Raw genomic sequence first — 14,855 nt, 5'->3', positions numbered from 1 at the left:
GGTGGCGGGGAGGAGGCAGAAATCCTCAATAAATAAATAAATTTAAAAAAAAGGACTCATATACATGCACAAACAGGGAGGAAGGGTCAAAATGGGGGAGGAGAGGGAGGAAAAAGGAATAAGTGTGTGTTTCAGCATCATAACCTAATAACAAGTCCCTTTTCATTGAATATCTCAAATGACAATAAATTTATTTCTTTGGGAAAAAAAAAAGAAACCCATCAGACTAACTGTTGCCTTCTGAATGAAAACTTTGAAAGCTTCAAGAGCATGGAACAATAGATTACAAGTCCTAAAAGATCATGACAGCTGGCCTAGACTGATATACCTAAAAAAATAGCCTACTATAATTGGAGAAAAGAAAATTTTCTGTGAAATAAACAGTCTAAGAAATATATATCCAACAAACAAAACCTAAAAAAAAAATACAGCAAGCAATATTTTGTGTTAAAGAGAGGAATGAGCATAACCAAGAGAAAGATATTCAAAGCCATAACTACTAAAACACAAAGTACCACTGAAAATACAACACTACCAAAAATCAACATGATAACCAAAATTAACACAAACATATACATAATAATTTTAAACATCAACAGCAAAAGCAATCTACAGATTCAATGCAGTCCCTGTCAAAATTACAACACAATTCTTCACAGACCTTGAAAGAACAATTCTCTACTGCATATGGAGAAACAAACAAAAACAAAAAACAGGATAGCTAAACAATTCTGAATAATAAAATAATTTCCAGATTCATCACTACCCCTAATTGGAAGTTGTACTATAGAGCTATAGTAATAAAAACAGCATGATATTGGTATAAAAAAACAAACATGCTGATCAATGGAATCGAATTGAAGACCCAGGCATAAATCCAAATATATATATGGGCATCAGATTTTTGATAAACAATACAGAAATACACACTGGAAAAAAACACAACAGTCAAACTGGATGTCTGAAGGTAGAAGAATGCAAATAAATCCATATTTATCACCCTGCATATAACTCAAGTCCAACTGGGTCAGAGACCTCTACATAAGAACAGATACACTGAACCTGACAGAAGAGAAAGTGGGGAATAGCCTTGTACTCTTTGATGATGGAGGAAGGTCATTGGTTAATTAAATAAAGAAGCTGCTTGCCCTGATAGGTTAAAACATAGGTGGGAGGAGTAAACAGAACAGAATGCTGGGAGGAAGAGGAAGTGAGCTCAGACTCGACAGCTCTGCTGTCTGGAGCAGAGACGCCATGCTCCTGGCTCCTGGGCAGACGCGGGGATAGCTCTGCTCTCTGAGGCACACGTGATGAAGCACCGACCCAGGATGGACATAGGCTAGAATCTTCCCGATAAGACTGGTGCTCACAGATTATTAGAGATGGGTTGATCGGGATATCAGAATCAGCCAGTAAGGGCTAGAGCTAAAGGGCCAAGCAGTGTTTAAATGAATACAATTTGTGTGTTGTTATTTTGGGGCATAAGCTAGCCAGGCGGCTGGGGTGCTGGGAATGCAGCCCCGCTGCTCCTATTACTACACTGACATAGTAGAAGACTTTCTGAACAGAACACTGTTAGCACAGGCACTAAGATCAACAAATAATAAATTGGACCTCATGAAACTGAAAAGCTTCTGCATGGCAAAGGTAAATGTCATGTGTGTAGGGTAAAAAGAGACAGCCAAAAAAAAAAACCTACCCTGGCTCTGAAACCAGAAGCAGTGAAAGAAATCCACCCTGGTCTTGAAACCAGAACCAGTGAAAAAAACCTACTCTAAGTTGGTGAAAGACACACACTTTAGCCCTGAAACCAGAACCAAAGAAACAGTTTGGCTATGGAACCAGAGTCAGTGAAAGTAAGATACCCTGACACTAAAAGTAGAGACAAAAGGCTAAAAAGGGGCAGTGAAGGAAACACTTTGGCCCTAAAACCAGAGCCAAATCTGCCCCTGACCAAGTGAGCATGAAATCACCCAATCCCTGAACATGAAATCTAGCCAGTCTGAGCTTGTCCAAGATCAAGGTGATTGAAATTCTACCAATTCTCACCCTGAAAACCTCCACTCTGGAAAAACTCTGCCCCTTAAGAAGCCCTATAAAAGCCCTGTGCCTGTTCTGTTTGCTGCTGCCTTTTTCCACCCTGGCAGAGGCAGCCCCCCCTTCTTGGATTCTTCCCTCCTAAATCCCTTGAATGAGGTTTGAGTGAAGACCTTCTTTTGTTGGAATGGAGTGGAGCAGAGAAGTAACAACTTTTCCCTGGAGCAGGCGTGGAGCAGAGCACAGCAAAGCAGGATGTATGTAAAAGTTTTCCAGAGGAAACCTCTGGGGGAACTGAGCAGAATTTTAACAACTTTACTGGGGAAACTCTCCGCTGCAGGGTCAGCCATTGTTACATTGAGGAAACCTTTTCCTGGAGCAGAACTGTAAATTCCTGAGCTTACAGCGACTTTGTGGTATTTTTTGGCTCCTGATTACCAGGATCCCTTTCCATCCAAGCTGTAATGCTTACAATTTGAACAAAACAGCAGCCTATAGAATGGGAAAAGACTTTTAGCAACTCCACTTCCAATAGAGGACTAATATCCAAAAAACCTAAAGAACTCAAGAAACTACATATAAAAAAAATACAAACAATCCAATTTAAAAATGGGGAACAGAGAACCAAAGTAAAAAGTGCTGTATAGATCTAAACAGAGAATTTTAATAGAGGAATCTCAAATGGGTGAGAATCACTTAAAGAAATGTTCAACATCCTTAGCCATAAGGGAAATGCAAATCAAAAAGACTTCATTTGTCAAAATGAAATCAAAAGATTTCATTTGTCAGACTGTCTAAGATAACCATAACACATAACTTATGCTGACAAGGATGTGGAGTAAGGGAAACACTCCTCCATTGCTGGTGGGAGTAAAAACTTGTATAGCTACTATGGAAATTAATATAGTGGTTCCTCAGAAAGTTGAAAATTGATCTACCTCAAGACACAGCTATACCATTCCTGGGTATATACTCCAAAGAGACTCCATCTTACCACAAGGACACTTACTCAACCATGTTCATTCTGGCTTTATTCATAATATCCAGAAACTGGAAACAAGAAATTTTTCAACTGAAGAATAAATTTTAAAAATGTGGTACATTTACATAATGAAGTATTACTTAGCTGTTAAAAATGACACCATGAAGCTGGGTGGTGGTGATGCATGCCTTTAATCCCAGCACTTGGGAGGCAGAGGGAGGCAGATCTCTGTGAGTTTGAGACCAGCCTGGGCTACAAAGTGAGTACCAGGACAAGGCTCCAAAGTTATACAGAGAAATCCTGTCTTGAACCCACCCCCCAAAAAAATGACATCATAATTTTTTAAAAAATATTTATTTATTTATTATGTATACAATATTCTGTTTGTGTGTCTGCCTGCAGGCCAGAAGAGGGCACCAGACCCCATTATAGATGGTTGTGAGCCACCATGTGGTTGCTGGGAATTGAACTCAGTACCTTTGGAAGAGCAGGCAATGCTCTTAACCTCTGAGTCATCTCTCTAGCCCCAGACATCATAAAATTTGCAGGCAAATTAAAAAAAATCATCTGTAATGAGGTAACCCAGACCTAGAGAGACAAATTTGGTATGTACTCACTTATAAGTGGATATTAGCTGTAAATAAATGATAACCAAGCTACAATCCATAGATTCAGAAAGGTTAGGTAACAAGGAGGGGTCTAGGGGTGATTCAAGGATCTCTCTGGGAGGGAGAAATAGATTTTGTGAGCAAACTGAGGGCAGATGGGGACAGGAACAACAGGTAGGGGGATTGGCATGGAAGTAGAGAGTGCAGGGAGAGCCAGCTGCAATTGAGGAGGCATTTAGTGGGTGTGGAAATCCCGTGCAATGGAAACTTCCTGAAATTTATGAAGATGATCCTAATAAGGACTCCTAGTAATGGGGGATACAGAGTTGCAACTGGCCATCTCCTGCTGCCAGGCGAGGCTTCCAGTGGCAGAACTAGGTTGCAGTCAATTGAGTTGTTGGCCAATGGGGTCCCCTGGAAATTCCCAAACAACCCAGGCTGTCGCTAAAACAAGGGATTGCTCTCTGCAAATAAACAGCGGGGCCTCATTGCTGAGGACAACACACACACACAGCTCATTGAACTTGGAGATGATGAGCTGGTCCATAATATATGAAATCCTCACCACTTGGTTCTAGTTACTCCTAGGTGTAGAAAGGTATTCTTCAGGCTACCGAAATAGAAACATCAACACCAACCCAGATATAAAATCTTCCGCCTATGATCTGTCCTGCCTGGAAAATATGCTAGGGCAATGGTAGCAAAGAACATGTGGTAGTAGCCACCCAATGTCTGATTTGATCTAAGGTCTACTCCATGAGAAGGAACCCACATCCAACACTGCTTGGGTTCCAAGAACCAGAGACTAGATAATCCAGAGACTTATGGTAAAATCAAACACTACTGATCAAAAAAAATTAATGAAATTATCCCTAATGATAATCTACTATACTCAGAGATAAGTGCCTTATCCAGTCATCAGCAGAGAGGCTTCCTCTGGCAGCCGATGGGAACAGATGCAGAGACCCACAGCCAGACATTATGCAGAGAGTTTAAGTTGAATGTTTTCACTGTATCCCTCCCCCCAGAGCTCAGGGAATCCCATGGAAGAGAAGGCTAAAGATTATAAGAGCCACAGGGAATGGAAGACACCTGCAAAATAAGGTTCACTGAATCAACTAAGCAAGGTACATATGAGCTCATAGAGACTAGAGCAGCAAGCCTAATGCCTGCACGGGTCTGCACCAGGTCCTCTGGCTAAAGCTATTAGTTTAGGAATTTTTATGGACTCACTTCCGAGTGTGCGAAGGAATCTGATTCTTGTAACTGCAACTGGAGTCTTTTCCTTTTGTTGGCTTGCTGTGTCCAGTTTTAATGTGATGATTTTGGTTTTATCTTGTTATATTTTATTTGCTATGTTTGGTTGCTATCTCTTAAAAGCCCATTCTTTTGTAATGAGAGACAGAAATGGGGTGGATCCAGAGATAAGGGAAAGTCAGGAGGAACTGGGTGGAGGGAGGAGAAACTATAAACAGAATATATTGTATGGTAAAAAAAATCTATTTTCAACAAAAGAGCAAAACAGGAAAACAATAAAGAAATGTACTACCTAGAGGACAGTATATTTATAGGGTTTCCTTTGCCCTCATTCTTATAGTCTCCAGTCAATCATTTGTCCAAATATATTAAGGTAAATTGTCCCCTTTTTCACCTTTTCCAACATTACTTAGGTGCTTTCAATTTTCTTTTTTCTTTTTTCATCATAAAAATGTGTAATTGCAGGATACTTTTGTAATAAAGTTATATTTATCTGTCACAGACTTCATGTGACCAAGGGATCACTGTATGTTGTGACTAATTTCGCTGTATATATTAAAGTTCACATTTTGTGGTGTACAGTTCTATGTGTTTTGACAAATCCTCTCTTAGATTTGTTAAGACTTGTTTTGTGGTCCTACTTAGGGTCTGTGCTGGAGAGTGCTGCATGTATATTTGAGAAGAATGTGTATTCTGCAGTTGTTGCTTGGAAAGTTCTGTAGGTGCCTGTTAAGTTCATTTTGCCTAAAGTGAAATTCAAGCCCATCTTTTCTTTACTAGTTTTCCATCCAGATAATCCCTACATCACTGGAACACGGGTATTGAAGTTCTTTACTATTCTTTTACTGTGCTCTATCCCCCCATTCATTATTAATATTGTTTCATATATCCAGGTTCAATATATATGTTGAATTCTTATATATTTGTCATTTTATATGGTCTTTATGAATTTTCTCTTATTATATAGATTTTTAATGCAGGACCTCAAAATATAACCATGGCTAGGCTCTGAACTCAGAGATCTGCCTGTCTCTGCCTCTATAATCCAGTCTGTAATGTCATTCTTTTTATAATGTGTCCTTTTAGTTTTTGACTTAATGTCTTTTTTATCTGACATAATTATCTCTACTCACTTTGGCATAATTGAATGAAAAAGTGAATACCACAAAACGTTTTTTGCCCTGGGGAGTAGTGCACTATATCACAAGAGACAGCCTAAATCCTTGCTCAGTGCATCAGTAAAAGAAGAACACGGAAAAAAAAGACATTCATGTATATTTGGATGTGTCTATCTAATACAAATGTACAAGTGTGCATATATGCATTATATGTATCTAATTTTTTATTTATAGTCTCACTGTAGAAGGCTATATTTGAACTCAAGATCCTTCCACATCTCCCTCCCAAGTAGTTCTGGAATTACATCAGTGCTTTGTTAAATACCCATTCCAATATTTTTCAAATAATTTGCTTTTTAAAAGGCAACAATGCAATTATTTTGAGATAAATTGAAACATTCAGGGATTTTTATTACATTTTTATTTGTAATAAGTAAAGTGTGTGTGTGCATGCACGTATGTGTTTGTGCGCAAGCAGGGCTGTGAGGACAACTTGTGGGAGTAAGGTTTCTCCCTCGACCGTGTGGGTTCAGGGACTAGACTTCAAGTCCTCAGGCTGAGTGGCAAGTGCTTTTAACCGCGGAACCATCTGACCGGCACCAATTGATTTTTCTTACATTTACTTTAAATATATATGTGTATATTTATGAAATATATGTTTAATTTATTATATTTAGATTTTTTTTGGAGCATCCTGCTAATGTTTAGAGACTCTAGATATCTTAATCTGGTTTTATTTGAAAGTCAGCAATGGATGTGATTTAATCCTCTGTTCTCACAGTGTATCACGCCATGTAATTAGTGTTGTCGGGACAGGCGTGGGAGCTCTGAAGTCATTCTCTTCAGGAGAAACAGAAAAATCAAAAAGAAACAGGGACACAGAATGGGGAACGGAGAAATGAAATGGAAAAATAGGTGTGATGCTGAACAAGAGGTAGTAAACAGAAAAGAGGAGCTACACGGAGGAGATCGGGAAGTCGTTAAGCAGAGAGGGGGTGGGGCAGGCCGGTAGGGACGGAGACCCCCCTCTGGAGGCGGAAAGAGGCAGGACCACTTCCGGCCAGGCGGTGCGGGGGTAACAAGCTCAGACCTGAGGAGAGGCTTGGAGAGAGCAGACGTCCTCTGGACTCACGAGGGCGAGGTGAGCTGAGGTGGCTAGCTTTGGTAAAGACCCTGCGGGGCCTTAAAGGCTGCAGCTTCGGGGTGACTGGCTTCACACAACCTTAAGGTTTGAAGAAAACCTGCCGGGGTTTGGGATCTAGCTGCTTTGGTGTGGTGGGTTTAGAGGTGCCGGAACCCAGTTCTAACGGTAGAAAGGCGGGGGCGGGATCTCTGGGCCAAGGGAAGGTCTGGACTCAGTTTGGCGATGGGAAGAAGGGATGCGGACCTGTTTGGGGTTGTGTAAAGGAAACGTTGAGAAATCGTTCTGGCTGTAGTAAAAAGGAAGGAGGACCGAGTTCAGGAGGGAGGTAAGGGACGGAATTAACGGATTAAGCCGAAGAAAGGGGGCCGGACCCCCTCTGGGCTACGGAAAGGATGGATCGGATCGGGACTAAGAAAGGAGCGGCAGAATCCTTTTTAAATGGCCCAAGTACCAGACTTGGAAGGGAGAAAGGGCGGGCTAGGATCCGGTTAGCACTGGTTTGAAAGGGAGAATGACCTGGTAGGGTTAGGGAACTGGGAATCCACGAAGGGTAACCCTGTTGGATTTGGGGGTGGGGTATCCATATTGCAGAAAGGGCGGGGCTGGGCCGTTGCAGACGTGGACCGAGGTGGGGGGGCAGTGTCGGCGGAGGCGACTGCAGCGTGGGGGGAGGGGGCTTGCGGAGGGGTGGGAGGTGCGGAGGACTGCGGAACCACAGCGAGGGTGAGTGGCTGACAAGCGGCGCGGCAGCAGAGGAATGGCGGGGGGGGGGGAGCTTCTAGGGGGGAGTGGGGAGAGGGGGCGGCGCGAAATGGCCCTGCAGAGCTTGAGCCATTCTGAGGGGGAAAGGGTGGGCTGAGAAATGGTGTAGTTAGGGGGAGGCGGCGGGTGGGACCGAGATGTTCTGTAGCTCACGGGGAGGGGGCATAAGTGGAAATGAGATGGTTAGAGATGGTCCTGTCCACCAAGGCGCATGCGTACTGAGGACCCTGAGGACCAGGCTCATTTGGGAAACCTGTGATCCTGCTTGCGTGCGGTGTGTGTGTGTGTGTGTGTGTGTGTGTGTGTGTGTGTGTGTGTGTGTGTGTGTGTGTGTGTGTGTGTTCTGTGCGCATGCGCACTGTCAGGTTGCGGTGTGGTAGAGGGTGTATTCAGGTGTAGGTCGTAGAACTGATTTGCCATCTTGGAAGTGAAAGATACCGGAGCTCAGAAACGAGATGCCTTGGGCTTCTAGATAGGCAAACCCAGAAAGGTCTGGGGTCCAAAATTAGGTAAATTCTTTCCCCCTTCAGATTTAGCAAGACGTCTGATGAATCTCCCTGCTCCTGCTCCTTTATTTTCCTCTAACTCAGCCCTATTTCTTTCAGGCTCAGCTATTACAGTCTCTCAGGAAGATGGATAGAAGAAATGACTATGGTTTTCGGGTGCCCACATTCCAGGTGAGACCTCTCTGCATTCTTACCAGGCCATCTACCCTCCCCCAAATTCACTTACCTCTCTGGAGTCCACTACCATGGTGTGGTTTTATAATTCCCTACCTAACCTGTCTCAATCTTACTTTGCATGGTGCTGGGAAGAGGGAAACCTGCCTGACTCTGTCTCCTGCTCCCTGTTTGTTTCCCCACACCCTTTCAATCAAACTGTTCAGGAACGGGGGCCACTGTAAAGAGGGGTGATTGTAGGGAGGCCAGATGTTCCATAGGATCATAATCCTAAGTATGTAGGGCCCTCTGCCTCCCCCTGGGAGCCTAGGGCTTCCTTTCTCTCCAGATGTACAGACTGAGAGCACAGAGAAGGACAATGTCCTGCTGATGCATACCCTGTTGTCAGCATCCAAGGACCCACCGATTGCCAGCCGGCCTAAGAAAAGCAAGACCAAGAAGACTTCTATTAAAGCTATCACTAAGACCACACCCACTCCCCCTCAGGTTCCATCTGCCAATGACATTGCTAGCAACAAGCCTAAAGTAACTCTGCAGGCTTTAAACCTACCAATGTTCACCCAGATCAGCCAGGTTTCTGCTACAACTGAGGCAGCCAATATCCAGGCTTCAGTTACTGCTCAAACCAAGAAAGCCAAGACAAAGAGAGTTACTCCCAAGGTATCTCTAACTGGCACTGAGGATGTCACTACACAGCTCAAGTCACCTTTACAGGCCCTAAACCTGCCAGTTACCTCACCAACTCTCCAGTCTCCAGTTGCCAATGAGTCAGCTAATTCCCTGGCCTTGATAGCTGTCAGCAAACCCAAGAAAGCTTCTAAGGCAAAGAAGGCTGCCAATAAGACCATACCTAGTGCCACTGAGATCTCACTGGCTTCGACTGCCACCCACACAGCCACTACCCAAGGCCAAATTGCCAAGGAGACAGCTAGTATCCAGTCCTCAGCAGCCACTATCCGAACCAAGAAAATTTCCAAAGCTAAGAGGACAACTGCTAAGCCCATGAATGCTGACACTGAGTATGGAGAGCCCTCAAATGCTATTGAGGGAGCTAGCAGACAGATTGAGGCTTCAACTGTAGTTCTAAGGCCCAAAAAGCCCAAGGGGAAGAAGGTTGCCAATAAAGGCCCAAATTCTGCTTCTGAGCTCTCCGAGGCTCCACCTGCCCTTCAAATGGTCCCAAACCATGCCCTATCAGTGACTGTACGGATCAGGAGAGGGTCTAGGGCTCGAAAGGCTGCCACTAAGACTCGGGCAACTGAAAGCCAGGCTCAAATCAATGAACAAGGAGCTCAGGCCAAGATGGCTACCTCTCAGGCCAGCATAAGTGCCCTTGAGACTCAGGTTGCTGCTGCTGTTCAGGCCTTGGCAGATGACTACCTGGCTCAGTTGAGTTTGGAGCCCACAACCAGAACCCGGGGCAAGAGGAACCGGAAGGTAAGATCTGTGATATTATCCTTAACTTTGTGCTGCTTTCTTACTCCTATACTAGGTTGTTCATTTGTCTTATGTTTCTTGAGTCATTTAACTTCAGGAGTGACCATGTGTTCATATAGGCTATAGGATAGGCTGAGAATATGATACACTTTTGTTTGCTCATAATAGGGAAATAAATTCATTTGTGAATTTAGTCAAGACCTATTTGTAACTCACATTATATTTACCCAGATTATGTGTGGATTTCTTGAGAAGAACTCTTACTATTTGGGACTAAAGTACCAGTTTTACAGATAAGAAAAGAAAGTCCTGGAATGAAGTGATCTGTCTAAGGCCTGTAGCTAGCAGAGTATGGTGGTGGCCAAAGAAAAGGGAAAACCCCCAGGCCATGTCCTTGGTTGGCTTGTGCCCTGGAAGGTGAAATAAACTGTTGCCTAGAAGCCAGGGAAATAAAAGATTGGGACTCAGGATAGCCAGGGTTAGGGCCACATCCCTCTGTAGGGGAGAGTCCAGGCCCACCCACTAGACTCTAGAGGGACTTTTTGAAAGAAACAACAATCTCTTTCATTTGGTAACTCCACACATTTTTTTTTTACCATTGATAAAAGTCTAAGCATCCCAATGGAGAAGAAAGAACTGGGGGCAGTTTCAGGCGGATCCCATGGGGCCGGAGGCCTCCACCACCCCGAGATGTGGCCATTTTGCAGGAAAGGGTAAGAATTCAATCTGCTCAGCTCCTGTTTTTCTTTCTTTTCATTCTCTGATATCTCCTAAGTGTTTTGCCACTGTACTGATACCTCCCCAACTGTTACTCTTTTAGGCAAATAAGTTGGTGAAATATCTGTTGGTTAAGGACCAGACAAAGATCCCCATCAAGCGTTCAGGTAGTCTTCTTGAGCTTTTCTTCACCATTGCCTGTGAGGAACTATTTACTTATCACCTCCTTTCGTACCGCATCAGCTGCTACACTCCTATTTCACTATAGCTACCCTGGCCACACAGGGCTGGGGAAAGACCGCAGTCATCTGACCTGTACAGTTTAGCATCTTCTGTCTCCCCTTTCTTGTAGACATGCTGAAGGATGTCATCCAAGAATATGATGAGTATTTTCCAGAGATCATTGAACGAGCAAGCTATGCTCTGGAGAAGGTGAAGGGGCAGCCCTGGGGGTGGGTGCACTGGGGAAACCTTAAACAGAGGAAAGGTATATTATCATCCTCCTGGGGGGGAAGAACAGAGACCTAATACATTGCCATCACTGTGCAAATGAGTACACAGTGGCCTAGGGAGGGGAAGCCACTGATCACAAGTCACTGGTGGAAACACAGCCAGTACTAAAGCTATGTAGGTGAGCCCTGGCTTCTGTCTGCTGCTGGATACACCATCTCATGTATTGCGGTTGCTCACCTCTCTGTCTCCGCAAATGCCCACAGACACTATTGATGACTACTATGTTTTTTATACGGTGTGCCTTGTACTGAACGATATGCTTTACATGCATTTTCTCTCATACAAAACCCTTACTTTTCTCAGAATGCCCAACATGCTAATTGATACCTAAGATATATTTTGCAATCTCACAGGTTATTCTTTTACTTGGCAGATGTTTCGAGTCAACCTGAAGGAAATTGATAAGCAAAGTAGCTTGTATATTCTTATCAGCACTCAGGAGTCCTCTGCAGGCATACTGGGAACGTAAGCTGGGACAGTGCCAGGGTGGGAAGGGGCTTCTGCTTCCTCTTAGAAGCCCAGGAAAGGTGGTCTAAATGCCCGTGTCCCAGCTCCACACATGGCTGGATCCCTGTGAGCAGTAGTGGTGCCAGATTATAACTGGCAGAAGGGTTTCAGAGCCTGGAGTGGCCATTGCTGCTGTCAGGTTTGCTTGCTAACAAGCTCCCAGGAAGTCAGCCTATTGTTACTTATCTCTTCTTTGGAGTGCCTGGCCTGGCTGTGGAAGTCCCTCAAAGGGGGGAGGGACTTCTGGGTGGACCATGATGCTTGAGAGCAGGAGTGTCACTAGGGTTCCATCTAGAACTTCTCAGGGCCAGGGAAATTGGGAGAGAAAGAAAAGACTCCTGTTGGCTGAGCTTCCATGTGGTGGACAGGGCTTCTTCCATGTCCTGCTAACCTTGGGTAGGGATAGTATATGGTTTCCCATTTTACTGGAGACCTTGGCTCAAGAGTGAAAGCACCTTCCCTTGGGTCATTGATAGCTGGGACAATAGAGTAGGCTGAATTCTCAGTATCTGGGGAATCTAGGAGAGGCTGGCCTAATGAGCTGTGTTGTATAGGTGATGACTTATGATCCTAAACTTTCTCTTTGTCCGGTATTTCTTTTAGGACCAAGGACACACCCAAGCTGGGTCTCCTCATGGTTATTCTGAGTGTCATTTTCATGAATGGCAACAAGGCCAGTGAGGGTGAGTAGCTGGCTGAGCATGCAGCCGAATAGGTGGCTGTTGTCTGAATTCCAGGTGCTCATTTTCTGTCCTTGTCTCCTTGCCTCCTCTTGCAGCTGTCATCTGGGAGGTGCTACGCAAGTTGGGGCTACGTCCTGGGTATGATTGGGCTCTCTCAGCGCTTGCTGTCCATGTTGTCTTTTGGCAAGAGAGGACGGTCCCAGGATTGCATCAACCTGGTGGTCTGGTGGAGCACAGGGTGGGGGTGGGGGATTTATTACCTGGATGAATGACAAATGGTTCTGAACTCTGCTTCTTTTCTCATTTATGTCTTCTGTCTGTTCTGAGATGAGGTGTAAGGTGGACCTTCGGGCATCCCTGACAAAGTGCCATCTGGTCTCCACTGTTTTCTTCTAGTGGCCGTATACTCACTACTGTCTTCACTTTGTTGAGACTGCCTCATTGGCTATAGAATCTGCTCCATGTTGGGAAATACTTCTACCTTCATCTGGGTTGTTCTGCTGTGTATTCACTGATTATTTTTTCCTTTGCTAGGGTAAGACATTCACTCTTTGGAGAAGTGAGGAAACTCATCACAGATGAATTTGTGAAGCAGAAGTAAGTAGTGTTTAAGGCTTTGTGTAGCTCTGAAGTGCTCTGGGTGTGGTTATCTGGTTCAAAAAATATATCATACCTTTCTTACACTCTTTGTAGATAGATAGGCATTCTGTGACCTAGACCCAAGTCCTATCTACAATTCTTGTGGCCAAGCCCCATTAGGACCCTTGCAGTCGGGTGTACTCATAGCAGGGGTCCCAAAATGGTCAATCTAATAACAGCACACCCAAATGGAATCTGGGGTTAGTCTTTATAGGAGACCAAACACATCTGTCTTCTGTAGTGTCATGTTCTGTATATGTATCACTATGGCTTTGCATGGAAGCCATGTTTGTATGGGAAAATGTCTGGGTCTGGATTCCAGGTGTTTGTTAAGAGGAAATTCCTTTATCTGAGGCCTAGTGGTTAAACAGTAGTTTTGCTTGTTTAGAAGCAAGTTTCATTTTCTTTTCTCTGAGGTATCTGGAATACAAGAGGGTCCCCAACAGCAGACCACCTGAATATGAATTCTTCTGGGGCCTGCGGTCTTACCACGAGACTAGCAAGATGAAAGTACTGAAATTTGCATGCAAGGTAATGAACTTCCTGATCTTGGTACATTAAGGGAATAGGATGCTCCACGCTAAGGCAGGCTGTGTGTATTTAGACAAGTATGGGACAACATATGGTTTGTATATAAAAATCTAAAGCCTCAACAATGTCCCAGATATATATTGCAAGACATACATCTTTGTTTAGTTAAGTTTTACATTCTATCAGTTCAGACTGCCATTAAAAATGTTATTAATAGCTGGAGGTCTTAAGATAACAGAAATTGATATACTCACAGTTCTGGAGATAAAATCCCTATATCAACATCTAGTACAGTTTCTGGTGCAGGGTCTTTCTGACTTACAGAGGCTTTTTCTGAATCTTCACATAGCATATGGCAAGCTTGAGTTCATTTTCATGTCAGTCCTATTTGATCAAGGCCTTACTCATTTAAGGTATACCCATAAAAGACCCTATCTGAAAATACAGTCATGATTAGGGGTTGGATATTCAACATAAGAATTCTGGGGAAATACACTCAGCCCATAACATGCTTGGTTTCTTATACTTTCTCATATTACAAATGGGGACATTTAGGTTCAGGGATATGAAGTAACTTGTCGAAGGACATAACTTGTATGCCTCAGTTATCCGGGCTGAAGTTTGATATCAAGACTTACTCATTAGAACTCTAGAAAGATGCCTTTTTTATTTACCACTATTAGTTATAGTGGGTTCTTCACACATAAGTATAAGGGCTATTTTTCTTCTAATAATTATAATTTCCATTTTAGGTACAGAAGAAAGATCCTAAAGACTGGGCCGCTCAGTACCGGGAGGCAGTAGAGATGGACGTTCAGGCTGCAGCTGTGGCTGTGGCTGAGGCTGAGGCCAGGGCTGAGGCAAGAGCCCAAATGGGGATTGGAGAGGAAGCTGTGGCTGGGCCCTGGAATTGGGATGACATGGATATTGACTGCTTAACAAGGGAAGAGTTGGGTGATGATACTCAAGCCTGGAGCAGATTTTCCTTTGAAACTGATCCCAGAGCCCAAGAAAATGCAGATCCTACCAACAATGTCAACTTCAACCAAGGAGCTAGTACTAGAAATAGCTTCAGTGATGGTGCTAGTATTAGCTTTGGTGGCATACCCAACCCCAGTGGTGGCTTTGGTGGCATACCCAATTCTAATAGTGGATTTGGTGGCATACCCAACTCTAATGGTGGCTTTGGTGGCATACCCAACTCTAATGGTGGCTTTGGTGGCATACCCAACTCTAATGG

General features: G+C 43.8%; 1 protein-coding gene and 1 non-coding gene across 2 annotated transcripts in view; both read left to right on the top strand.

Annotated features, from left to right (window-relative positions):
- The first annotated feature begins 6,944 nt into the window (after positions 1-6,944).
- The window catches only part of Tro (trophinin), an 11,116-nt gene continuing 3,205 nt past the window's right edge, over positions 6,945-14,855 (top strand). The window contains exons 1-12 of the mRNA XM_005358871.3: positions 6,945-7,143; positions 8,514-8,585; positions 8,871-10,025; positions 10,634-10,738; positions 10,846-10,909; positions 11,095-11,174; positions 11,629-11,720; positions 12,366-12,445; positions 12,541-12,583; positions 12,980-13,042; positions 13,501-13,615; positions 14,368-14,564. Of these exons, the coding sequence (XP_005358928.1) occupies positions 8,541-8,585; positions 8,871-10,025; positions 10,634-10,738; positions 10,846-10,909; positions 11,095-11,174; positions 11,629-11,720; positions 12,366-12,445; positions 12,541-12,583; positions 12,980-13,042; positions 13,501-13,615; positions 14,368-14,564 (2,039 nt within the window). The 5' untranslated portion in view covers positions 6,945-7,143; positions 8,514-8,540. The remainder of the gene's footprint in view (positions 7,144-8,513; positions 8,586-8,870; positions 10,026-10,633; positions 10,739-10,845; positions 10,910-11,094; positions 11,175-11,628; positions 11,721-12,365; positions 12,446-12,540; positions 12,584-12,979; positions 13,043-13,500; positions 13,616-14,367; positions 14,565-14,855) is intronic.
- Positions 13,217-13,312, top strand: LOC113457486. Its single transcript, XR_003378044.1, has one exon. It is a non-coding gene; the product is annotated as a small nucleolar RNA SNORA11 (small nucleolar RNA).

Source organism: Microtus ochrogaster, chromosome X (genome assembly GCF_000317375.1).
Source record: "Microtus ochrogaster isolate Prairie Vole_2 chromosome X, MicOch1.0, whole genome shotgun sequence".
Classification (NCBI taxonomy): domain Eukaryota; kingdom Metazoa; phylum Chordata; class Mammalia; order Rodentia; family Cricetidae; genus Microtus; species Microtus ochrogaster.
This window is presented reverse-complemented; position numbering and strand designations above follow the sequence as displayed.